At 50.7% G+C, this 24,553-nt stretch overlaps 8 protein-coding genes across 8 annotated transcripts; 3 read left to right on the top strand and 5 right to left on the bottom strand.

The window, feature by feature from the left end:
* Window positions 1–28: 28 nt before the first annotated feature.
* On the top strand, window positions 29–1,699 carry PtrM4_015440 (uncharacterized protein; the record flags this gene model as incomplete). The annotated part of the gene is made up of 1 exon (XM_066103183.1): window positions 29–1,699. The coding sequence occupies one exon, from the start codon at window positions 29–31 to the stop codon at window positions 1,697–1,699; it is 1,671 nt and encodes a 556-aa protein (XP_065965385.1).
* Window positions 1,700–1,905: 206 nt separating this feature from the next.
* Window positions 1,906–5,504, top strand: PtrM4_015430 (uncharacterized protein; the record flags this gene model as incomplete). The annotated part of the gene is made up of 2 exons (XM_066103182.1): window positions 1,906–3,955; window positions 3,994–5,504. 2 exons carry the CDS (start codon window positions 1,906–1,908, stop codon window positions 5,502–5,504), a joined length of 3,561 nt encoding a protein of 1,186 aa, XP_065965384.1.
* A 1,545-nt stretch (window positions 5,505–7,049) lies between these two features.
* Window positions 7,050–8,078, bottom strand: PtrM4_015420 (Trichoplein domain containing protein; the record flags this gene model as incomplete). The annotated part of the gene is made up of 2 exons (XM_001931459.1): window positions 7,050–7,352; window positions 7,422–8,078. The coding sequence occupies 2 exons, from the start codon at window positions 8,076–8,078 to the stop codon at window positions 7,050–7,052; spliced, it is 960 nt and encodes a 319-aa protein (XP_001931494.1).
* Window positions 8,079–8,634: 556 nt separating this feature from the next.
* On the bottom strand, window positions 8,635–10,545 carry PtrM4_015410 (uncharacterized protein; the record flags this gene model as incomplete). Its single annotated transcript, XM_001931458.1, has 1 exon — window positions 8,635–10,545. The coding sequence occupies one exon, from the start codon at window positions 10,543–10,545 to the stop codon at window positions 8,635–8,637; it is 1,911 nt and encodes a 636-aa protein (XP_001931493.1).
* Window positions 10,546–11,741: 1,196 nt separating this feature from the next.
* On the bottom strand, window positions 11,742–14,336 carry PtrM4_015400 (endothelin-converting enzyme 1; the record flags this gene model as incomplete). Its single annotated transcript, XM_001931457.2, has 6 exons — window positions 11,742–12,361; window positions 12,414–12,846; window positions 12,903–13,184; window positions 13,314–13,817; window positions 13,865–14,142; window positions 14,192–14,336. The coding sequence occupies 6 exons, from the start codon at window positions 14,334–14,336 to the stop codon at window positions 11,742–11,744; spliced, it is 2,262 nt and encodes a 753-aa protein (XP_001931492.1).
* Window positions 14,337–15,693: 1,357 nt separating this feature from the next.
* On the top strand, window positions 15,694–16,761 carry PtrM4_015390 (alpha-beta hydrolase fold-3 domain containing protein; the record flags this gene model as incomplete). The annotated part of the gene is made up of 1 exon (XM_001931455.1): window positions 15,694–16,761. One exon carries the CDS (start codon window positions 15,694–15,696, stop codon window positions 16,759–16,761), a length of 1,068 nt encoding a protein of 355 aa, XP_001931490.1.
* A 2,796-nt stretch (window positions 16,762–19,557) lies between these two features.
* On the bottom strand, window positions 19,558–21,143 carry PtrM4_015380 (uncharacterized protein; the record flags this gene model as incomplete). The annotated part of the gene is made up of 3 exons (XM_066103181.1): window positions 19,558–20,195; window positions 20,251–21,054; window positions 21,125–21,143. 3 exons carry the CDS (start codon window positions 21,141–21,143, stop codon window positions 19,558–19,560), a joined length of 1,461 nt encoding a protein of 486 aa, XP_065965383.1.
* A 770-nt stretch (window positions 21,144–21,913) lies between these two features.
* Window positions 21,914–22,667, bottom strand: PtrM4_015370 (uncharacterized protein; the record flags this gene model as incomplete). The annotated part of the gene is made up of 2 exons (XM_066103180.1): window positions 21,914–22,307; window positions 22,363–22,667. 2 exons carry the CDS (start codon window positions 22,665–22,667, stop codon window positions 21,914–21,916), a joined length of 699 nt encoding a protein of 232 aa, XP_065965382.1.
* Window positions 22,668–24,553: the final 1,886 nt, after the last annotated feature.

Genomic DNA, 24,553 nt, shown 5'->3' with positions numbered 1-24,553 from the left:
GCTTTCTGCTCTCGCGGAGGTGGTTAGAATGGCTAATGTAGAAACTCCAGAGAGGGCGCCACGGAGTGCCCAACCCCCCCATACACGATCAGAGGAGCCTGAGAGCCCTATTAATACTGACCTGCGCGGCAACAAGAGGAGGCAGCGAGCACATACTCGTGCTGAACCTTCTATCGGTAGCACTGCGCCCACCTCCTACAATCAAGCTGTCTCTGAAGCGGTCCGCCAGCGGATTCAGGCAGCCCAAAAAGCTACAAACCTCCACCACTCCATCATAACGGATCTAGCGACAGCTGTCGACAGATGCCTTGGGAAGTACACCGACCCAGACGGAGCCCGTGTGGCTAAGGACCTTCAACAGAAGGTGCTAAGGGCTATTAACACCTCCCTAATCACGCCCCTAATCACGCCCCCAAACTCAGGGAGCGACTCTGACACTACGCACCGCTCCTGGGCGGACGTAGCTAGGACCCTGAAAAATCCAACCCCCCCAGCAAGGGGGGCCGCTACGACGAAAGCGGCCACGGCTGCCCCAAAGCAGCTAGCTCAAACTCCTAGGCGACCTCTAAACACTGACAACCGTATCCTTATAGCGGTTGGAGCGGAGGCTCGGCTCCAACGGGCATCACCATTTGCGGCCCGCATGGCTATTGTAAAGGCGATTAAGGAAATTACCCCCTCCGACATACCTACGGCAAAACATATCAAGACTGGCTGGGCGATTACGCCCCGCAACGACAAAATCAAGGCCCTGCTTATGGGGCAGGAGAATCGCGAACTCATGATCCGAGCGGTAGAGGGCGAGAGCGCAAGACTACCTGAACGATGGGTGAACTATGCAGTCCAGGGCGTAGAAAGCTCATACCGCACTATCACAGGGGAAAGTATACCCACCACAATAGACGATATAGTCAGCGAAGCTCTGTCCCAGACAGGGATCGAACCGGCGAGCTGCCGGCCCTCCAGACATGGACCCACGGAGGGAAGGACAACCTGGATTATATCTTTCACCAGACCCGTACGATCGTTTCGCCTATTTGGGACGGGCGACTACGCGCACGAGATAAAGAAGAACTCACCTACAATGCTGCACGACCCAGGCTGCCTAGGGTACTGCAAAACCAGCCGCTGCACAAGGCCAGCCCGCTGCACGACATGCAGCAAAACAACGGCAACTCACCAGGGACCACACGGAGAACAATGCAAAGACACACCAAAGTGCGCCAACTGCCACGGCCCATTTCCAGCAACCCACGACAAGTGCCCAGCAGCCCCAACGAGGGCGAACGGCCGACTCATCCAACCCACAAAGGGGGAACTAAAAGTCATTAGGGAGGCGGGTGACCGTGCTTCTGAGGCAATGCAGCCAGCTAGAGGAAGACAGACAGGCAGCACGGTCGAAACCTCCATTGAAATCACGGACGGCGACATAGCTAATACTACTGAGCCTGTGGGAACACCTACGGACGCAAGTAAAAGAAGCCGACAAGACGTAAACAACCTAAACACAGCCACTGTTAGAGAGCCCGCAACCACCCTAGGGACTAGGAGGTCTAAGAGAACAGCTGCAACTACGCAAGACCTCAACCTAGCGCGAATGTCTGCTAGAAGCGTGCAGCCTAGCACCGCTGACCAAGACCCTAATACGTCATCGTCTGAGCACGCTGACACTGAAATGAGCCTCGGATCTAGTGCGTAATGAGGGCACAACCCGCAAATTCACCCGGCGAAACCACGCCACACCGACACAGACAAATGCAGGTATGCTGGGTGAATGTGGCCAGAAGCTCGCCTTGCCACATTACAGCCTTAGAACGTGCATGGGAAGCAGACATAGACATAGTATGCATCCAAGAACCCTTTACTCTCACTGGAACCCGGACCTCTACACACCCAGGATTCCATATGATATCGCCAGTGATAAGCTGGAACAACCCCACAACGTGGGGAACTGACCGACCACGGGTGCTCACCTATACCCGTAAGAGCCCAAATATAAGGGCTACTCTTATACACCCACGCATCAGCCGGGATGTGCTATGGATCGAGGCCAACGGCTACCGCATATTGAATGTTTATAGGCAGCCACAGAATGACTCGACATTTCAATACCTCACAGCTTTAACGCCACCCCGTAACTGCCTTATAGGGGGTGACTTAAACGCCCGCCATGAACTTTTTGAGCCCGGCTCCACGTCGGCCAATAGGGGGGCAGAGATCGCCCGCTGGGCCACTCAGAACGACATACCCTACATCGGCGAGGCAGGTAACCCAACACATCGGGCGGGACACGTGCTAGACGTATCCTTCTCAAATATACCCTTCGCTAGAACGACAGTCCGCGAAGATATGTATACAGGGTCAGACCATTTCACCCTAGTGACTGTCCTTCCAAGCCGAGGGAGAGCGGTGCTAGAACAGCATCACTACCGGGTCCACGAGAGAAACATAGATAGGTTTGCCGGGCTAGTTCAACTCTACACAGTAGGCGTACAGCCAATTAGCAATAGCGCCCCAGCGGACGTAATCGACGCAAGCATAGCTAGAATCACCCAAGCTATAGGAGATGCAATGCACGCGGCGGGAACACCAAATAGAGAAAAAGGCCACTCCGCCCCATGGTGGACAGAGGACTGTAGAGTGGCGTATAAGCGGCATATCCAGGAAAAGTCGGACTATGGCCAATCCCCCTCAGAAGCCACCCGTGCGTTCCTAGCTACGGTACGAAAAGCCAAGAGAACGTACTGGCAGCAGCGCATAGACGGCTGTAATAACGACAAAGATCTATACAAGCTAGTAGGCTGGCATAAACTATCATTCGACCAACGGGACACCCCACTTGTAATCGAAGGTAGGACAATCACAGCACCACTCGAGAAAGCTGAGGCACTTAGAGAGGCAATCCTCGACCGTTTTTCGGCGGAGGACGACCTCCTAGAACCACCGCCTCTTGACAACGACCCGCAAACCACGCCACTACCATGGGACACATACATATCGATGGAGGAGACTGAACGCTACGTGATTGGAGTATCTAGCACCTCCCCAGGACCCGATCAGGTGACCGTCCGACTCCTAAAGGCATGCTGGGAACACATTAGACACCTAGTGCTAGGCATCTACCGGGCGTGCATGGAACAAGGCCACTACCCAGCCGCCTGGAAGACGGTAGAAGTGGCCATGATACCCAAAGTCGGGAAGAAGGATAAGTCCTCACCCAGATCAATGAGACCAATTGCCCTATCGTCCTGTCTAGGGAAGGGACTCGAGCGTATCATAGCAAGGCGCATAGCACACACAGCTATGGCTTTTGACATCCTAAGCCCACAGCACGGTGGAGCGCTGCCAAAACGCTCTGCGATGGACCTGGCGACCGCATTCACACACGACGTGGAGATGGCTTGGTCAAGACACGAGCATGTCTCTATGCTCACGTTAGACGTCCAAGGGGCGTTTGACGCGCTACTGAAAAACAGGCTACTACACCGAATGCGGCAACAAGGGTGGCCACCCCTACTCCGGAAATTTATCCAGAACTTCCTGTCGGAAAGGAGGGTGCGAGTACGCCTAGGCAATGTCACTACACCTGTACATCGAGTGGCCTGCGGCACCCCGCAGGGATCGCCGCTATCACCGGTCCTATACACCCTATACCTAGCTGAACTACTCAACCAGGACCGAAAACTCCGGTTCGGGTATGCCGACGACATCAACCTATACCGGGTCTCCCACTCTTTAGACGAGAACGTCGCACTGCTAGCAGAGGACCTCAAATCTATCAATGAATGGGGAGCTGCGAACAAGATCACGTTTGCACCAGAGAAACGGGAGCTGATCCACCTCACGCGCCAGAAAGGACTACATGCGCCGCCAATCCAATTGGAAGATCAAACAATTCACCCTATAGCCCCTGCGCAGGGGGAAGCCAGACAGCGCTGCGCTGGCTTGGGGTGTGGTTTGATAGGGGACTAACTTTCAAGAAGCACGTCGCAGAAAGGGCGGCGCAAGCTAGGAAAGTAGCGAACCATCTCCGGAGCCTCGCCAACACAGCCCACGGCCCTCCAGCAGGATCGCTACGCAAGGCAGCCATAACATGTATCCTGCCCATACTACTATACGGAGCCGAAACATGGTACGAGGGCAGGACGAAGAACCCACGAATTGCAAGGGTTTCCCGTAAACCCACGGTCAGCACTAGGGTAGGCTGGCACCTAACCACGATAGATCAGGCACTAATAGCAGCCACGAAGGCAATCCTCCCTGCGTGGAGGACAACACCAAACGCAGTACTGCTAAGAGAAGCTGCGATGCCGTCGGCACAGGTGGCGCTAGAGGAGGCCAAGCTCCGCTTTGCAGTTCACCTACGCACAATAGACGACAAGCACCCACTTACTAATAGAACTACACTGCCACTAGTCATACGAGGACGCGCAGCGGGCAACCGACGGATACCAAGATCGAAGGTTCAGCGCGTAGCACAACTGCTACCCGCCACACCCCGAAACGTCCTAGCCAGCCCTCACTTTTCAGACGGGTCGAGGCAGGATCCAACGCAAGGGCAAGGAAAGGACATTGCTGCCCAGAATTTCACCATCTGGTGGGAGTCTCTTGGACAAGAGACAATCACTGTCTTCTCAGACGGGTCTGAACAACAAATCAACGGTACAAGGGTGGTCACTTACGGGTACGCTATATACCAGGGCCAGGCCGCCGTGGCGACTGGACAAGGCTCACTAAATGCCCTTAGCCACGTCTTCGATGCGGAGGCTATAGGCGCGTGCAGAGGACTCAAACACGCACTACAACTCTCACTGCCTAGCCAGAGGGAGATCGTACTTTGCATAGACAGCACTTCGGTAATATGGGGCATACGCGGAACCGCCCCTACCTCCTCCCAATGGGCGTTCCTCCAAATCCATGGAGCTATGGAGGCCTACAACGTGAAAACGCGGTGGGCGCCGGGACACATGAAGATTGTTGGAAACGAGCTCGCCGACCAGCTGGCTGACAGCGAGGCCAAAGACCCGCACCAGCCATACGGCATGGCCGCCTCCCCCACAAGATCCGGTATACGAACAGTAGGCCGCCGCCTCCTCGAACATACAAGGGACACTTGGTGGCAGGATAAGAGCAGTAGGCTATCAGCATGGTACACGCAATGGCAGCTGCCATACGATACTAGGCGCACGCCCGCAGCGCTATGGCTACCCCGAAGGATACTCGCGAAAGTCCTTATGATACGCTCAACGCATGGCGACTTTGAATGGTACCACCGAAAATTCAACCACGAGGATACCTCGAAATGCCTATGCGGCAGGCCCAAGACGCCAGAACACCTAGTGTTCTGCAAGAGAGCCACAACACACTTCAAGAAGTGGCCTCTACGCCCCATCGTGCCCCCTCGCACAAGACAGGAAGGCCTAGCGTACCTCGCGCAATTAATAGACCAGCCACAAGAGTTCGAGACCTTCGTTAAGGTAACGAACTCCTTCTATAACGAGTGATTTCTATTTTTGAATTTCACAAAGACCCGCTGAATTCCTTGGCATTATTCAGTGTAGGATTCGCGGCAAAACGCCGCATAGATGCCACAACCCACACGCTCTCTTTTAAAACTTTCATTGTATCTTAAATTGCCTCTTGTTACTTTTTCGTTTCTCTCTCTAAAAAGCAGTTATTGTACTGCATCGATCAAAGGCGCAAGCCACGAAATACTAGAATATTGTAGGAAAACGGCTTCAAATGGCGGGAGTCCTTTTCACGAACATGTATATAGGCAGGACATCACTCCCCTTAGATACAAAACACCTAGGAATAGGTTCCACGAGGCAAGTGCGACAGCACTATAAGACCACGGCGGGACCCGCCCGAATACCCTATGGGAGGTTACAGATAGGGCGTTAAACCATAATCAACATCAACATCAACATCAAAGCTCACATCACGTGGCCGCAACGTCAACCTCCCATCAAAATATAGATAGTACAAGTTGATCGCAAGCATCTAATTACTCCCCCTCTATAAATTCGTATAATAACAGCTTATATACGTGGCTTAATAGCTTCATTTTTGAAGTAGTGGATATGGTGTTCCCCGCGCATCACGCGAATCCGCGCATCACGCGCACGGACACGTTATGTCGTCACCTGGCATGGTTGATATGGCGACTTCCGTGGTCCCTGCACGCCCTCCCTGAACCTGCAACAAGCACGCGTGCATCTGGCGACAATGATGTTCAAGTCACTTCTGAACATCAAGAATACCTAGGTACTGTTGTAGTACTGGTTCATCAATTACAATTTGAGGACATTAATTCAATAGTGTGCACAAATGTCTTCCCGTCATTGCCAGAGTGTGGGCATTCATACAACTCCGGCTGTCTTCACACCTCAATCGAACCTGCCACCTTATAAGTCTCTCAACGGGATCTCAATATATTGCCCCGCCACACCCCACCGCATCGTCCGAATCTCGGCAATACATGAGCACCACATAAGTACCGGTATATTGTTGCGCCCTTTATCGAACGTGACGCACCGATAAGGAAGGAATTTGAGAAGGTACGCTTGGCCGCGTTCAGCTTTTCAAAGGAGGGCCGATCACCCGCTGAGGGTGCTATTGGATATCGTGGCCAAACTGGCGAAAAGAGGGCTCAAGATTCAGGGCGAGTTTCGTCTTGTGATCGCGAGGTTGTTATGAAGTCGTTTAGTTGCAATGGTTATAGGCCATGAGGTCCACTGTACAAGGTCAAGATTCAGTCAGTTGATATAGTGAATTCCGGAAATGGAAACAAAAGAACAAAGGTGCGTGGGTGAACACTGCAAGGTCTCCCCAAGTTGAGGGTAGCAAATTTGCTAGCCCTTTCGGTGTAATTCAACTGATTGTCTCGCTATCGTATTATGGAGCTTCTCCTATTCGGTCCTGACATCCAACACTACTGCAAACGCTGACAGTTGCTCGTTCAATTATGCACGTGGCCAGTGGACGTGGCCTGCAATAGAAAATGGACGAGACTGCAAACTCATAGAAGCCCGACGCCAGCTTCCCTCTCAACTCAACCTCTGTCGCTTCTTATGACGATTGCGCTCGACTTCCCTACCCAGCTCAAAAGCTTCGGCAAGCGACATGTCTTTGAAAAAATCTTCACGTTGCGCAGCGATTTCCATCTTGTGCTCTCGTTTGATCCCAAGCTCCCGCTCAAGTTGCTGGAGTTCTTCATTAATCTTGGGCCGTGATTCCTGCAATGTCTCCATCTCTTTTTCGATGTCTTCGGTAGCTACGTCGATTTCGGCTTCCTTGGTTCTGAGGTCTGCGAGAGCGTTGACCTTATCGGTATGGTCAATCTCATCGCGCTACAGTCATTAGCGCTTTGAAGAAGTATAATGCGGGATGAGATGCAACGCTGCTCGCGATGAACTTACAGCACGTGAAGCGATACGCGGTGGCAGTAACACAAACGGTTTACCAAGTTCAGGCGAAGCTGACATCAGTCGTGCAACCCCATCTGGGTCACTCAGAAGGGTGGCGGACATTGATCGCGACTCCCTCACGGGTATCTGCGACTCTGCATGCTTCTTGAACTTGATGCAGACGCTTTTCAATGCGTCGAGTAGGCTCTGGCCGATACGAATGTCGACCTGTAGTTCCACGGTACCACCCTCCTGGCACTCCATACTAGCCAACTTCTCCAAGAAATAGTATTTTGCGAGAGCTTCGTACTTGGCCTTAGAGCTTCGTTTCGGTGTCTTGAATGCCGGCGCGACTTCTGTCGTCACACTGCAGATATTTTGCTTGTCAAACCTGAACGAAGTATCGCTGATAGCGTCATAGGAGTGGAACTCTACCGCTGCAGCACCATCGTCCTCAGCAGGCGGATAAAATAACACCCAGATCTGTCCTGGACGACCTGTCGACTTGTCGTGGACAGTACCGAAAAGGAGCATGAATGGTATCGCTTGTGGCTCATAGGACTGATGTGCAGTAACAACGCGATTGAGGGGGGCGTGGGTCAACGTAGACGCGCCATCTTCTCCCAGCAGCTTTCGGAGTCGAGCCAGATTGGCTGATGCGCTCGCCATTTTGTGAGGCCTATTAGTGTTGTCAATGAAACGGCCAGCTGAGAGTGATGTTTGTAATACTTGAAAGGACGTACCTGTTGTTGGTGCCGACTCTGAGGCTCCATGCTGCCGTTACGATGAGGGGAAGTTATTTGACTAGAGCATCGGGAACATCGACGAAGACGCGTCGAAGAATCGCGAAATCACGTATACGTCATGGCAAACACCAATTATAGTGGGGATCATATATCCTGCTGCCTGATACGTTGCAAACGCCCTGATGTCACGTGTAAGTTTGCCACACGGTGAACGATGACCTAGGTGGGCTGACTTATCTTAGCGTTCCAGTATTACCACTCGCTACCTATCTCACCGCTTACATTAGGTATTCACAATCATCGCATTTGAACTTACGGCATTCCTAACTGATCTTACGCAGATACACCTTAAGCCTGGCCCCACCTACACTGCACATAATACCTGGGACTGCAATCCAAAAAATCGCTTCTGCTGTCACTATGGAAACACGCCATCTAACTCATTACTCATGGGGCAAGACTCCATCAATATTCCCTTATCAGTACCCACCTAGGTACGGATTTCCTTGTTTCTCTTCTTCTTCCTCTGGTTCATCACTTATCATATCAACGATCTCCTTCAGCTTCCTGTTGATTCTCTGGGCCATCATCTCGTGCTCCGCCTTCATCTTCTCATGCTTTGCCATCGCCTTCTCATGGTCCGCCATCATCTCCTTCAAAATATTGGCTTGTGTCACTCCGAGCTCCTGCACATGCTTGATCTTCTGCTTTATGCCCGGCTTCTTCTCAACTCTACCACTGAGTGTCTTATGCCCCGCCTTCGAGATCTTCTCTGCGGGCAAATCGGCGCTATTTGATGTTGTTCGATGTTTGTTCATGGGATTGGGGTCTGTTGGGGTCCGCTTATCCTCGCGCTCACGACGTCGCTGCATATCCCGCGAACGCAGACTGAACGCAGATGAGGAAGGTCGAAGCGCTCCATGACGGCTTTGAGAGGGTGGTCGTGTTATTCCGGTCTCCAATTCGAGATTGTCTTTGACCATCTGTGTCTTTGAAACCTTTGTGGCGGTGCGGCCAGTATCCGACTTTCTGCCTGATTCTGGCAGATTATCTACGTCATAGGCTCCAGAATTGCTAACAGGACGATCCGTGGGCTGGCGCCGCTCAAAAAAGAAAGACACATGCTTAGCAGGGTTCTTGCCCTTTTGCATCTTACCTCGGTCGTCAGCATTCTCTTCGACTTCAACTTCGTACATGCTGCGGAAGTGTCGAGCTTGATTGTCACGAGATCTAACATCGATGTCTTTGTCCTCTTTCATTTCGTCTTCGATAGCACGCCGTTGAAGCCACTGCTGAGACTTTGGAGTTTTAGAAGTCCTTGCGTCAACTCTATGTCGGCCCCTTCTGATGGAGTTGTCAGACAGATCTTCCAAAATTTCCCCAGATTCCAGAGAGCTCTGAGAGATTGGATCCCGGTCGTGGTCGTCTACGATATCATCTGTGTCGTCGATTCCAGGGTGTGACTTGGTCGTCGCAACACCAGGACGATGAGCGTAGCCTGCTTGTCGACGATGATCTGGGGCTCTCGGGTATAGCTTTGGACTCTTATCTTTATCCGTGTAGAAGTCGTTCTCCGAACTCGCAACTGAACAATAATCTGGGTCATATCGATTGCAAACGGCTTTTAGCTTATCAATGAAAGTCCGATTGATAGGTATGAAGTCATGTGTGAGCCCCTGGTGTTTGGCCTCGTTGGCTAGCAGGTAGTAGTACTTAACAAGCGCATACAGCTCCATTGCGCTGCTCGCTTGATTGAAGGGCTGAACAAGATCGACCCTACCTAGTGCGATATCATCTTTCCAGGTGACTTCAACTAAGTCATGGCCGCGATCGCGTGTCTTTTTAACTTCCATAGACAGGTTCGGTCCGATGTTCGGGTTCAAGTTGGGAGTCAAGTACGCAAGTACCGAATTACGCCATTTTTTCATGTCTGTCTGACCATATTTACCGATTTCGATACATAGGCGGGCATAACCCCCAGTTGCGGGCTTGGAATGCGTTGAAATTTCCAGGGTTTTCCAGTCGGGTAGCTGAGCAAGCATCGTCTGTTGAAACTCCTTACGCAAACTCTGTAGAGCATCAGGGCCTGCACTTGCGAGGGCTTGGCGATTTGATTTGATTTCTTTAACCCCTTCGTTTTTTTCGCTTTGGATCTCCTTGTTGCCTTCGTCTTGATTGCTTCTCGCAGCGATGACCATGGCCTGAGGAATGGGCCCAGTCACTCGAGCAGGCTGGTATTGCGAGCGGCGGATAACTCCATTAACTTGCACCTCATGGTCTGGGACTATAATATTGTCGAATTTGATCCCATCTGAGGAGGTGCTCGATTGAGATGCGTCTCGGGGGGCATTGTAGCGATCTCGTCGTCTTGGAACCCTCGAGGAAGCCATTGCGAAGTAGTCAACTTCAAGATGATGAAGCTGACGAGGATTAATAGTCGATTATATGGGGTATAATGGGGGCTTTACCTAATCCTAAGTGCGTCTCCTTTTCTTTGATCCGCAGCAATGATCTGCTCTTCTCAAGTTGATTATCCGTCTGGAAGATCGAGATCGGTGGTGTGGTTGATGGTGAGCGGATGTATTTATTGCGAATGGAAAACATACAAATTATATAGCTAGAGGGGTTAGGAGCTAGGGCAGGGGTGCGGCAGTTGGCCACTTGGTGCGATCCGTGCGGGTCATGTGGCAACATGATTTCATAGTCTTTCACTTCCGTCACTACCACCCTAGAAGAAATGCGCTTCACTCATGGTCCTAGCGCCGCTCAGGTGATCGCGGTTCCAAGCTCATAAGAAATGTCGTAAGTATACATAACTAAACTAGATGCTCAGTAGCTGACAGTAAGCTCGTACCGTTGGTCTCTGAGTCGCATCGTGTACATCACTATTCCAGGACGCTGCTTTCCTGACTCGTTCCACCCGGTGAAGCCAGTTGAGATAGAGACGTGAAAGTATCATGTAAGTAGCCAGTGATATACCAGACAAGTCGTCCAGGCATGGAAAGGGCAGACGAGCTTCCAAGCATGAGCAGTCTCAATGTAGATGAATATATCCCTTATGGATAAGGCTTATGGCAGTCTACTGGGAAACTTGCCTCCAGTGATCAAGCACAAGTATATCGCGACCAACCTGTTGAGCCAGATCTGGTCACGCTATACATACAAGGCTGAAGCTTTATAGATCCCGTGTCAAAGGACAAATTCATTTCATTTACTTTTCCCTTTTCAGTGGTATTGCGTGAAGCGCGCAACGTTGCTGTATGACAACTCATGTAGGTATGATGAAAGTCTCTTTTTGTACTAAAGAGTATTTCATACACAATGTGTAAGAATCGACACATCTGGGTATATCAGGTAAATTCCTTCCGGGAAGGCTATCGATATCCATCACTTTGACGCATGTATATTTGCTCATATCACCATTTTGATTTCATGAATACTTATAAGAATGCGATTATTGTACAAGGAACACTCAAAGGAAAGGGAAGCGATCGATTCTTGGTAACAAGGATGGTTCAGGGGGGCTAGGTTACCCAGTCCGCCAGCACTGTACAGCTAGCTCTCTAATATGCTCGCCCTTTGCCGCTTACCAAAGCTGACAAGTTGGCTCTTTGACCTTGCACTGGAAGCTTTCCCTAAACTCCCGGGAGTTTGCCATCGTACCCAGAATTCTTGCCCACTTTGGTGCGTGCGGGTCCGTGTAGATCCAGTTAATCGCCGTATCCTTCCGTGTCTTACCGCACCACCAGTTGCCGTAGTTGACAAAGAACATTTGCTCTTGGGTAAAGTGGTCAAGGCCTGGAAGGTTCTTGTTGCGCGTCTCGCCTGACCGACGCTTCCAGGCTTGGAAAGAAGCCGATAGACCGCCTGCGTCGGCAATGTTCTCGCCAAGTGTGAGGCGTCCGTTAACGTGCAGTGGCTTGTCATCTGGGCCTGGAACTGTGAAATTGGAGTACTGTTCGACAAAACATTCGGTCTTCTTCTTGAAGGCGTCGATCGTACCCTTCGACCACCAGTCTGTGTAGTTACCGTTCTGGTCGTAGTGTCGACCGGTGCTGTCGAACGCGTGGCTAAGCTCGTGACCGGCGACGGAGCCAAAAGCGCCGTATGACATGTAGGCAGGGACGTTGACGTCGAAAACGGGAAACTGCATGATACCCGCGGGGAAGACGATCTCGTTTCCAGGAGGGTTGTAGTATGCGTTCACTATGAAAGGATCAGTACATGCACCGTAAGCGACGAAAAACTAGCCACTCACCTGTTGGGACAGTCATTCCCCACTGATCACGATCGACAGGCTTGCCGAGAGCGGACCATTCATCTTTAACTGAGAAGCGGCGCATTGCGAGCGCATTGGCAAAGAACGCATCCGAAGAGATATTAACAGGCTCGTAGTGGCTCTCGAGTGTAGGGGGATCCATGATATCGGGGCTTTTGGTGGGGTATCCAATCTTCTGGACAATGTTGTGGACCTTCTCAACAGCCTTCCTCGTCGTATTATCATCCATCCATTCAGCAGCGTTCAGCTTCTTTGCGAACTCCGTTTTGATATCCGTGATAATGGTATCACCAAAGGTTTTCGCTTCAGCCGAGAACGCCTTTTCGACAAAGAAACGGCTCAAAATCCATCCTAGGCCGCCGTCTACGTGTCTGACACAGCTGCGCCATCGCTCGGGGGCAGAATCGGGATCCTAGACATGTCAGTGAGAAGGCTAGTACTAGTAGTTGATTGGAAGAGAGAACGTACCTTGCCAGCGAGCATGTTGACAAAGCGGCGGTAGGGCTTGACAGCGTCCGCGTCAACATAAAAGGAGAAGGACTGTACGGCCTTCCAGAGGAAGTAGCTCTGTAGTACATCCGCAGGTGTAGCAGCGAGAATGGTTGACAGATCCTTGAGGTACTTTGGAGTCATTACAATGACGCGCTCAATCTTAGTATCCTTGGGAGCTTGGCCGGCAAGGAATGCCTTGAGTTCGATTTCTGGAGCAATTGCAGCCGCTTCATCAATGAGCATAGGGTTGTAGTACTTCTACAAGTTTGTCAGTCCTGCATATATGAAGCAGTGGGCTGGGGGATTGTGGGGTGTATGGGCTCTTGGGGTGAGAGGTCACGACGACTACATCTGGGAGCATGCAAAGGTCGTAACAGAGTGACTTACTGTAACGTCCTCACGGTCTTCTTCGCTCGGAGATGCAGCTGCAAGCTTCTTTTCAAGATCGATGATACCCGAAAAGGTATTCTTGTTTTGATCTGGGTATAGAGCGCTCAATACTTCGATGGTCATCTTGCGATACTGCTCAACTAGCTTCTCGTCCTCGTAGCGTTCCTTCGATGGCAGGCCAAAGCTGTAAGGTGCACTAACAGACACGACAACAGTGTCCGGGTCAGTGTCATCGGCGCCAGTACCAGCTGTAACAAGAGCTGTTACGCCATACTTGGCCAAAAGAAGGATTGCGTCCTTGATCGACTGCTCGGAGTCGGTTGCGGCAGCTGGGTATGTATTCTTGATCTCATCTAAGACCTTCATGAGTGGCTCAGCGCCGATGCTCTTGATCTTGTCTTCATTAAGACAAGCGTCGTATGCAGCTTTCATCTTGTCGAAGTTCTTCTCATCCGCTGACTTCGCAACTGTCTTTAGTTGCATGGGTGAAAAGTAAGAGTGCTACAAGGATTAGAGAATGCCATGAGAGTAATCCATTCAGTCCTTACTTGAGAATCCTTCGGGTATGGCGCCTCAAGAATGTGGCGAAGCAGCATCTGCGAGTTTTCGGACATGATGGTCCCCGTGAAGGCATCACCTTGGTCTGCGCGGAGGTCATGGCGATCTCTCCAGCCGCCACATACAAGCTCCTCAAAGTCATCGCATGGGTCAAGCTCTTTGTATTGAGGAGAGAGGTTGTAAAGAATTTCGGACGCCGCATGCACACAGGCTGGGGTTAAGCATAGCTCACTTTCATCCTCGAAAACGGCAGTAGGCTCGTAACCCACTGCAAACGCGTTAGTCACGACACATAGCTATTCAGTTCATGAACGGACCTTGTGGAAGGCCATAGAGAACAATAGAAGCTGTCGCGGCGATGGCGAACAGCCTTCCTATAGCTTGACGTTTGGGGTGGCGGTGCATCGGGTCTGGCTGCACCCTTGCAGGGGCAGACGCGATGAGCTGCGCCTTCTCGGACATATCGATATACTGGTGATCTTGTCTCGGTAGTTTGTCTTCAATTGGAGGTGGCAGCTAGAGATGAGAGAGACGATATCAGCCAGCTGAGCACCCAGATGGGATGATGAAGGAGAAGGAGCTGCTGATGGCGATGCCTAGATGCGGAGATCCGGGGTGCAGCTGACGCTTGTTGTCGCGGAAACGCTAGTGCGGGACCTCGGGACCTTGCAGGCGAATGACTCGTGCATTTTCGATGTCATCCATGGATATCGCCTTTCATCGACCGCTCATCATCGGATACCACTGTCTCAGCATAGTTTCATCTAGCGGAACTAGCGACTAATCTCGTTGAGTGCAACCAAACGGGTCTTCCAAGTATCTTACTCCGACGGATATTTCCCTCAGGCGTCAGGTATTATTACTAACAACATTTGCGCAATTGGATTTGTTATTCATATTGAACAAACGAAATGAATACTACCTTGACTAAAATTTGCTAAAAGCAAACGAGTACTAGTGGTCTATTTCCATTCTCCAGAACTATGATTTAAGCCGAGTATGACGTCTATGCTGTAGTATGTCACGTGGCCATGGTGGGATTTGTGGCCTCAAAACCAGCTACTTTTCACTAAAAAAAGCCCTTAGATGCATTTACTAATCGGTATTGGAGCTTTTCTATATCTTAGATTATTTCTTAGTTCGTATATCCAACGATCATCGTGGTCACATCAAGTACCAGACACAAAATGCAAAAGAAAACGCAATCTCTTGGAAGAATATGTGGTCCTGTTGAGAATATCTGAGTTCAGTCCAGGGTAGAAGGTGCTTGGGAGTCACATGATATGCTGCTGTGGCAGGCACTGCCCGGTGGGCAATAGCACCCACCACAACAGAGTGAGTCTGCGACACTCAATACGATAGTCAATACAATACGTTGCAGCCACCCCGCCTTGTCCCTCCTCCCACTCGGTTATCCATAGTAGTCATACTACTAGAGGGACCTTGTTCCAATAGGTCCATTGTTATTCGTAAATGCGCCATACAGGTGCAGTTATTTGCAAGTTCTAAATATCACTGACTTCTACCAAGCAATTATGTTTCTTACTGCGAAAACGGCACTGCTGGGAGCCGCAACTTCCATCTTCGAACAGTTTAGCACAGGATCACCAACAAGAAACAGATGTCGATTTGTTGGGGTTGTGACCCGGTAAGTTAGTTACGTTTACCTCAGCTGTTTTCTCGTGGGTGGCGCTATCGGCATTCTTGGAAAACTTATATGTACTGCACAACCACAAATCCACCACTCGATAATTTGATTTTGTGCAACGTACTCTTATATCCTGACCACAAATCTTTTCTGTCTTTTCCCCACATCAATATGACTTTGGATTTTTTGCAATACGGCGGGCCTTCCGAGGAATGGCTGGCCGTTGAAAAGACTCTCCCTGCATTAACATTCGACCTCTCGATGGACCCCGTGGCCCTCAGGACTGCGGTTAATTCTGAGCGTGAAATTAGAGCATCCGAGGTGATGGAGCTTCTCGCGCCTCAAGTTCATTTCAAGAATTATACTATACCCACCCGCGACGGCTCGACCGTTGAAGCTCGAACCTACCGGTCCGTAGAGAAGGACGCAACCGAGAAGCTTCCAGTATACATTTATCTACATGGTGGGGGCTTCATTTTCGGCACACTGAACACGGAAGACCCCCTATGTGCCCAAACAGCTATTAATACCGGCGCTGTGGTGCTGAACGTCAACTATCGACATACGCCTGAACATACCTTTCCCACTGTCTGGCATGATTCTCAAGACGCGTTCGCCTGGCTGCACAGTAACATTAACTCCATCGGAGGTGATTCATCGAAAGTTGTTGTAGGCGGAGTCTCGGCAGGTGGTCAGCTGGCAGCTTCCCTCGCACTAGAACAGCATTTAGGAAAGAGCGAGGTCACCAAGCACCTTCCGAGACTGGCTGGTCAAATCCTCATCATCCCTCCCCTCGCTGCCTTGAGTACATACGATCAAGGCCCCGGTAAGAAGCTCAAGTCGTCGTCGCACATCGAAAACGAACACGCCCCGATTTTGCCAAAGAAGACGATGGAGTTCTTCACGTCTCTTTTGAAAGCCGGTGATCCAGATTTGAAAGACACTAAGCTCAATATAGTCAATGCCACTGAAGAAGAGGTCAAGGGCTTCCCACCTACGGTGTTTGGTATCGCTGGTCTGGATCCACTGCGCGATGAAGGGTTGCTGTATGCGAAGCTGCTTTCAGAGGCAAATGTCCCAACCGACATAACGCTGTTCAAAGGCGTTCCGCACGGTCACAGACGATTTGGCAAGGCACTAAAGTCATCTGAGCATTGGGATAAGTGCGTCGAGGAGGGGATCCTGTGGGTGCTTTCGAAACCACAAGCTACTGGGAAGTTCGAAGTTAAGTTGCCATAGAGTGTATATGGAGAATCTGGAATAACAGGAGCTATCGAAAACCGTGATAAAAGCAAAAAATGAGCGGCTGATGATTTGTAACAGCTTTGGGGCAGTGCTTCGCATACTTGCCCAATGACGTCGAAGCGCTATCTATGGAAGTACAAAGCGGGTCATCCAGCGCTCTTGCCAAACTTGAGCCTGATCACCTTTACAACACCACCAAATCCCCTCTGAAGTGCTTCTGGTGGCCTCGTCTTTACGCAACTTCACCTCGCCTTGCCCTCTGATCAGCAATGAGCTCCCTTGAGAATCAGTGATAGCATTTCCACTTCCTACCAAGCGATCCAAGTTTGAGATGACTCCAATACCCACAACGCATCCATGAGACTCCTTCACATGAAACCCGGGGTCGATGCCGACAGCTCTCCACATATCTCACTATGTGAGTTTCTTGGCAGCGATGTCCCTCCCTATATGATTCTTTCGCATCGCTAGCGTGAAGAGGAGGTCCTATACGCCGATTTGACAGCACCGGACCGGGTTACTGCGCGAGCGAAGGGGGGATATGAGAAACTGGACGGAGCTTGCCAGACAGCACTTGCCAAAGGGCTTTCGTACTTGTGGGCCGACACCTGCTGCATCGACAAGTCTTCCAGTGCCGAGTTGTCTGAAGCTATTAATTCGGTGTACAGCTACTATGCCAATTCAGCTTTGTGCATTGCTTACTTCGACGCCGTGGAGTCAGATTCCCAATCGAATTTTTTCCTGGGAGCCTTGTGGTTCACGCGAGGATGGACACTACAAGATTTGATGGCGCCAGAGCATCTGATATTCTACTCAAAGAGTTGGAAGGAGCTAGGGAATAAAGCACGACTATCATACCAGGTATCTTCGGCTTCTGGTATAGCTGAGGCAACGTTACTGGACCGCCACTTCATCGACAAGATAGGCATATCAGAAAAGATGTCGTGGGCTGCACAGCGCACCACTACACGACCCGAAGACGAAGCTTAATCTTTGATGGGTATCTTTAGGGTAAACATGCCAACTCTTTACGGAGAAGGCAGAACCAATGCCTTCAGAAGATTACAGCTCGAGATCATGAAGAATTCAACGGATCATACCCTCTTTGCCTGGCATTCTGACCAAATCACTGGCGACATGCTAGCTCCAAATGCGTCCTGCTTCCGCGCTGGCGCAGATTACAAGCCCTGTTCGTACTCTACAGATCTATTGGGGAGCCAGGATTTGATGCCTAATTACGATATGACAAATGCCGGAATCCGAATACAACTGCCCGTTCATTTTGTACCTGGACATGATGATCTATTCTTTGCGATCCTTACTTGTTGTAAAAAAACAAGATCGGTTGGCTGTATAAACCACTACTACTGCGTCTATTCCAGCCCGGACTGGTTTCAGAGTGAGCATGCAGATTATGGCTATATGCATCCAGTTCCAAGCGGGCTCCTCCAGCTTTCCTCGTTTCAGCAGAAGGATTCTTGACGAAAAGAATATTCTCTGCTTGGATCCTTATGCTAATTTAGTTACGCCAACTAACTTCACTTTGCACCCCATATAGATACACCCGCACAAGTCTGTAGCTACTAATTACGTCTCTTTCACACCGGAGTTTGTTAAAGCCGTGAGATATAACGTATCTATCAGTTCAAGCGAGTCCTGGGAACACGTTCTTATAAGGTGATATTCCCAGATTTCCACAGCCCATCCGCAAGTGCCTGTCGAAGACTTTCTCCCCTCAACGGGGGGAAACCCTCTGCCTGTCTAACAGAGACTGATAGGCACCATACCTTACACGAGTCGTGAGAGACATCAGGTCATTGTACTAGAAAGATCGCCGCTCTAAGACGTGGAACTGGCTTTCGGTCTCGTAGACAAGAAGATATGGGTGTCCGCATACATTCCTCAACCCAAAAGCTTCAAGAACAGGGACTCCTTTGACGAATACATATTCCCTACCAGCCAACGCTGGGTTACTGCACCTCGGATTACGTCTGTTCTTTTTGTCTCACCGGAAAAGTTTGGGAAGTTGCATAATATATATTTGCAAGTCAATACGATGTGGTGGGGAATTACGATTGTCGCAAACATGGAGCGACCAAATGAGATTATACTCAGTATTCACGTCATTGAGAGGAATTACACCTTTGGATACGTGTAACCATTGAAAGAAGTGTAAGTATTGCTTTCCCTGGATATCACAAACTGCACCAGAAGCCTAACTGCCCGTTCTCACTCACTCAATGGTCTCCAATCTGCTCAAGCGAATAAGTCATACACCTCTGCTAATTCGTACCATAGCCCTCTGATTCAAGCATCTATCCACTAAATAGGGCTTTCTTTGGAAAAGACTCCTGACTCAACATCTTGAAATAGTAACCATCCTAGCTCAATTTCTAGGGAAATGCAAACCGTAGCTCATTCTCAACCCACCACCTCCCTCTCCTCTCACACATCCCTCCATTCTTCTTCCGATGGCCATTTCACGAACATGGGGCCCTTGGTGCCCAGTCCGAGTCTCATACCAGTTTCCCCTTTATCTCCTGCATGAATTGATATATCCCAATTTTCGGCCAACGTTGCACGTGGAGGGCAAAAGAACTTCACGTTCGCCAAGCCATGTTCACCAAATCATGCAAAGGGCAGAGTCGCACGTCGACATTAATACTCAATAAATTAAAGAATAACGAGGGTATTAACGAAACGCTCATAGAGTTAAGTGATATGACAACAGCAACAACAAGGACATGTACCTCTAACAAACCTCCAAGAGCAACACTCCCCCCTTACTACTTACTTTCCCCACAAAGCGCTAAACGTGGTACTACTCTTCCTCCCACCCGCTGTGCCCTGCCTACTAGTACTCGCCCTACTTCTAGCCCTTGGCTGCTGTTGTTGCTTCTTCGTCTTCTCCAACCTCTTACAACTAACATCCGCCTTGACCATCATAAAGCTCTGATCAAACACATGGCCATTAGCATTCCCGCACCGTTCCAATGCAGGCGCGAGGGCAAGTTCTACACGTCTGCCTCGTATATTACTAGCGCCGTAGCCGTCATTCATATCATCGTCGTCATCATCGTATACGTCTTCCATTTCGCTGTCGTAGTATCCGTAGCCCCAGTACTGGTCCTTTTTGCCGCCGGTGAAGGTGACGAAGCGGTAGTCGGCGAGCTGGCGCTTCATCTTTAGATCAAGTGCTACTGAGGCAGAGACGATTGTGCTGAGTCGTTCTTTGCCTGAGCGCAGCGATTGTGTGGACCAAGGGCGTAGTTTGCGGCGCATGCGGCTGCAAAAGCGGGATATGCGTTTTAGGACGGGGGCAGCGTCGAAGGTGGGGCGCCATTTGCCGTCAACTTGGGGGACGAGGAGGTTTACGGTCATGGAGCGCCAAAGGTGGTATTCTTCGGCCTGGGCTTCGTTGCGAACGGCTGTGTATTGTTAGTGTTGTATACGGACGTATCGAGAGTGAAGACTGGTGTGTACCCTTCCGTAGCGTGTCGTTGATGTCACGCAGCTTCTTGTCGCCCAATTTACCCGCCCAGACGTATCCGCTGCCCTTGTTCCAATTGTTAAAGATCTTCTGCTGCAATTTCATCCATACATAGGCTTGTATGAGAAGTGGCCGCTCCTCCGGGTGCTTGAGGTATGTCTGGTAATTGTCCGTGAGATTCCCAAAGAGTTCCTTTGCTCTATGAAGATACGGTCGCTTGCTCGAGGCCTTGATAGGACCACTAAAGTACTCTTCGCTCCATACTCGTATCTCGTAGCGCAATGCCTGCAATTCCTCAATCAGCGCATTCTCTTCTGACCGGGCTACCATGGACCCTCGTGCGGGCATGCCGCTAACACCCACGCTCCGCCTTTGCAATTCCTTCCGCAGCGCGTCCCGCTCTTTTGTGACTTGATAGAAGCGCTGTATCAAGTCGTCCTGGCTGCTCCCTCTCGACGCGTCCGGCCGCGATGGGCTCTTGGGCGGTACTAGTGGACTAGCCTTTGCGCCCATCCGATTCGGGCTGGGCGACGTCGAGGTGGACCCAGCAGAAGACGTCTCGCCGGACAAGGCAGTGATCTTTTCGAAGTTGAGTGGTGGTATAAACTGGGGTTTCTTCCTCTGCCTGGGGATCAGGACTTCCTCATCAGACCATTCATCGCCCATATCGGGGAACGGGAAGCCTTGTTGCTCCATAATAGGCGAGTCGTCACTAGTCGATGGCGACGGCGGCTCTTGGATACCTTCGGCAGAGGGGCAGGTCAGCTTGAGAGACTTGAGCGTCGAGTCGCGAACGTCTACATGCGGCCCGGTCAGTGCGCTATTCCCAAGCTGCATCGACAATAGTCTCCCAACGCGCACACGTACCAGGTGATAGAGTCGCCATCTCAACGAGGAGCGATCATCCTGTCTTTGCTGGTATGCGCTCAATCTCGGTCCTGCAATGGGCAAAATCTGCGCGGTGCTCGATGTTACGCTCCGAAACCTTGTCCGCGCTCTCACACTTCACAGCAGCTGCCGGGAGTCTTACAGCGGGGCCGGCGGCGACAGTTGACAGCTGTAGATGAGACGTCGTGGGGACGTGAGGAGGTTGGTAGACAGCCCCTCTGCAGGCGACTGCACCCCCATCACGAACGAAAGCAAGCTTCAGTGTTCTCTTGGCCCAGCCTCGCCGCGATAGGAAGCCCTGGCGGTTGTGGTTGGACCACTCAGAGCCAAAAAGCCACGGGACGAGCTGCAATCACACGCACGTCTATGCAGCGCGGGGATTGATTGACTTTGGATGACTAAGTAAAGAAAGAGGCGGCTCGCGGGCGCCGGTTACGCTTACATACTAGCGCACACCTGTCACCCCAGAACGTGCCGGGTAATCTAGGGCCACGTTTTCCCATCTTGGTATCGGTATTGTGAAACCTCACTGCCATGATATGCTGAGGACGGCCGTTGTAATCGCAATGCTCAGTCGCCGCCGAATTCCTCGTGCTTGGACCAACGTGGGATGCTGCCTCCACGTTCCTTCAAACCTTGATCACACACTAGATCAGTCTAAAAATGTCGCCGAACACACTCAAACTCTGACGGTGGACGCCTCTCAAAGCATGTCCACGCAACTTCCAACGTCGTCACCCACCCGCTCGTAACCAGGTCATCCTTGCTTCATTGTAACAGAGCAGCAGCTTGCCTGCTGTTCACCTTGAGCCCGCTCCCCGTCTTCGCCCAACAATTACCCGGTGGTGATCCGTTCACATTGAACGACGCCGAAGTACACTTAGGTCCATCCTTTTGCATGTAGTTCCAGTTCGAACATAGCGCAATACAAGTATCCACGTCTACAACGAAAGCCTCGACGAGATCTCCTCCGTCCGTGTCAAAGCCGCAATACTTGATAAAGTTGTATTGGCCTGGATTACCGGCGGGAGTCTTGGGTGTAAAGGATGTGCCATTGCTCGAGGGGCAGTCTGTGGTCACCACAGAGGATAGATCGGACGTCGCCGAGGATGTTGCACTGCTCACAGTCCCCGTGCTGGCCGACACTGAACCTGTCCCCAAGCTTTCTACCGGTTAGCACAGATAGCGAGAAAAAGCAGACATGAAAACGTGTGTACCTCTGAGCCAACGGGCTGTTTCCTTTCGCCGCCCTGGAACCACCAATAGCTCCACCAACAGATGCACCGATTACAACCACGCTGATAACACCTATCACAAGCCAGAACAGCCATGGCTTGAGACCTCCAATTCTTTGTGGTTTCTGCTTCTCGGATTGATAGCTGTTTGCGACGGCATATTGATGACTCCACGCTTCCTTTCCTTCATCTTCGTGTTCTCTAGCATGCAGTCCCTCTTCGACGGGATGAAGGCCAACTTCATAGCTGCGCTCCGGTAGGTTTTCGTGCAAAGGTAGACGTGACATTTTGTCCACGAATATACAAGAAGTTGTTAGGCACCGTGGAATTTTAGTCCCGACTCTAAAGCATGGCCATGTAGAAGGGTATGAGTGCTTAACAGGGAAAGGGGGCTGGAGATGTTGCAGGACAAGACAGTGCCCCAATCCGAAGCGCCGGGCGAAGGCAGATTGTACAGAAAACGCCACAATCATTTGGGGGCCAAAGATTGCCAGGCCCTCGCAGACAGTGCCCCAATCCGAAGCGCCGGGCGAAGGCAGATTGTACAAAAAACGCCACAATCATTTGGGGGCCAAAGATTGCCAGGCAACAGACCCAGATCGAGAGCACCGTTATTCTTAGAGGAGGCGGGGGGCCATGCGGCGACGATGAGTTTGCGAGGTTGAAGGACATGGAAAAATCGGTGGGTTCAGGGCGCGACAATGAGTCAAATGTGAATCGAAAGGTGGGTTATCTGGTTGCGTTTGATAGGCCAAAGGGCGGACCAAAGGGCGGAGGCCGCTCGAAGGGCTGATGCGGTTGTGTGGTCGTCAATTGTGTGGTAGCGAGGCCACAGGCTCATCATATAAGGAGTCAGCGGAGGGGACCTGCCCATCTCCATCTCCATCTCCAACCGTTGTTCTTACAGTACCGCGATTCGTCTACCGACAAGATTCTATAATTATTGTCTACATCTGGTTACTCCATACTATCATATCGACCCATCTTTATCTTCACAATAATGCTCGGATATGTGTGCTGTTAGAAGACCTTGATGATGAAGGGGTTACAATAATACTAGAGGAAAGGGGTGCGCCCAGGCAAGCAAAAAAGGGGGCTGAAGACAGTTGTGGCGCATGCTGATGCTTCAGTATTTGTATGATGGGGGCCAAAAATATTACATCCAGTTCACTGCCATCTCCTTGCTTGCAGTGTTCCTTCTCTTCTGGCTCACTCATGTATGCTGAAGTTTGTCAGCCCATGTTTTTGACTTGGTCATATTGCTACGTCGATGGGTTTGCTCGTTTCGATCTTATACTTTCGAAAACTGCATGAAGGGGTGCCAGTAGTATACGCTGTTGTTCATAAGGAGGGGATTCGTGTCTCCTTGGAGCCATCAACTATTGAGATGGTACGCGGACTGTAAATTCGGCTAAAGGGAGGAATTTGACACTGTTGGCTGACATAGGGACAGGGCTTGAGAATACAGATCACACAGTATATCCCAACGTTTACCTCAAACGACTTGGATTTAGCGTAAGGCCGCATTACTGGCTGTCTAGGTATCACAAGCTGTAGAAGCCATGTGTTATTGACAAAATTGGCCAGTTTCATTTCCGATATCATTGATCTGTCGTTGTTCCGAAAGCGAGCCAATAAGATGGAAATATCTGCTGCAACAAGCTTGCGGCTGAGAAGTTTCTGACAGGCACAAAAAGCCGCACTCTAAGCGCAAAGCAGTTGAAAACGCTACAAGTGGTGTTCCAAGAAGCTATGTCAGCGACCTTTAGTGGCAATGCATTCTTGAACCGTGCTCACTGCTCCGACCGTCCGAGTCCAGTCCGTTAGCAGGGACCTTTCCGATATGATAGAGTTCGGAGGCTGTTCCTGGTTTCCTATATGAAAATTCGAAATATACTCCCTTAGATTGAATGTCTTGAAACATGTTGGAACCTATACTCCTGGGATACCACTACTACTGCTGGGTCAAAGGTTCAGTTTCTTAACTGGTAAATACTCTAATAATCCACTGGCATATTCCTGTGTTGATACGGCTAAGGTATCGGAATCACCTTCGTTGCAACGAGTTGAAATGATTGTGATTGTTCTTGTTGTTCTATGGAGGTGGAGGGAGGTCGGCAGTAAGGCAGCAGCTAGAGCTCGGACCACACGGCTTAGTCAGCCGTGTAATCCA

The sequence above is a fragment of the Pyrenophora tritici-repentis genome, chromosome 1, assembly GCF_003171515.1.
Source record: "Pyrenophora tritici-repentis strain M4 chromosome 1, whole genome shotgun sequence".
Taxonomy (NCBI): domain Eukaryota; kingdom Fungi; phylum Ascomycota; class Dothideomycetes; order Pleosporales; family Pleosporaceae; genus Pyrenophora; species Pyrenophora tritici-repentis.
Note: the sequence above shows the minus strand (reverse complement) of the source record. Positions and strands in the feature narration are given on the sequence as shown.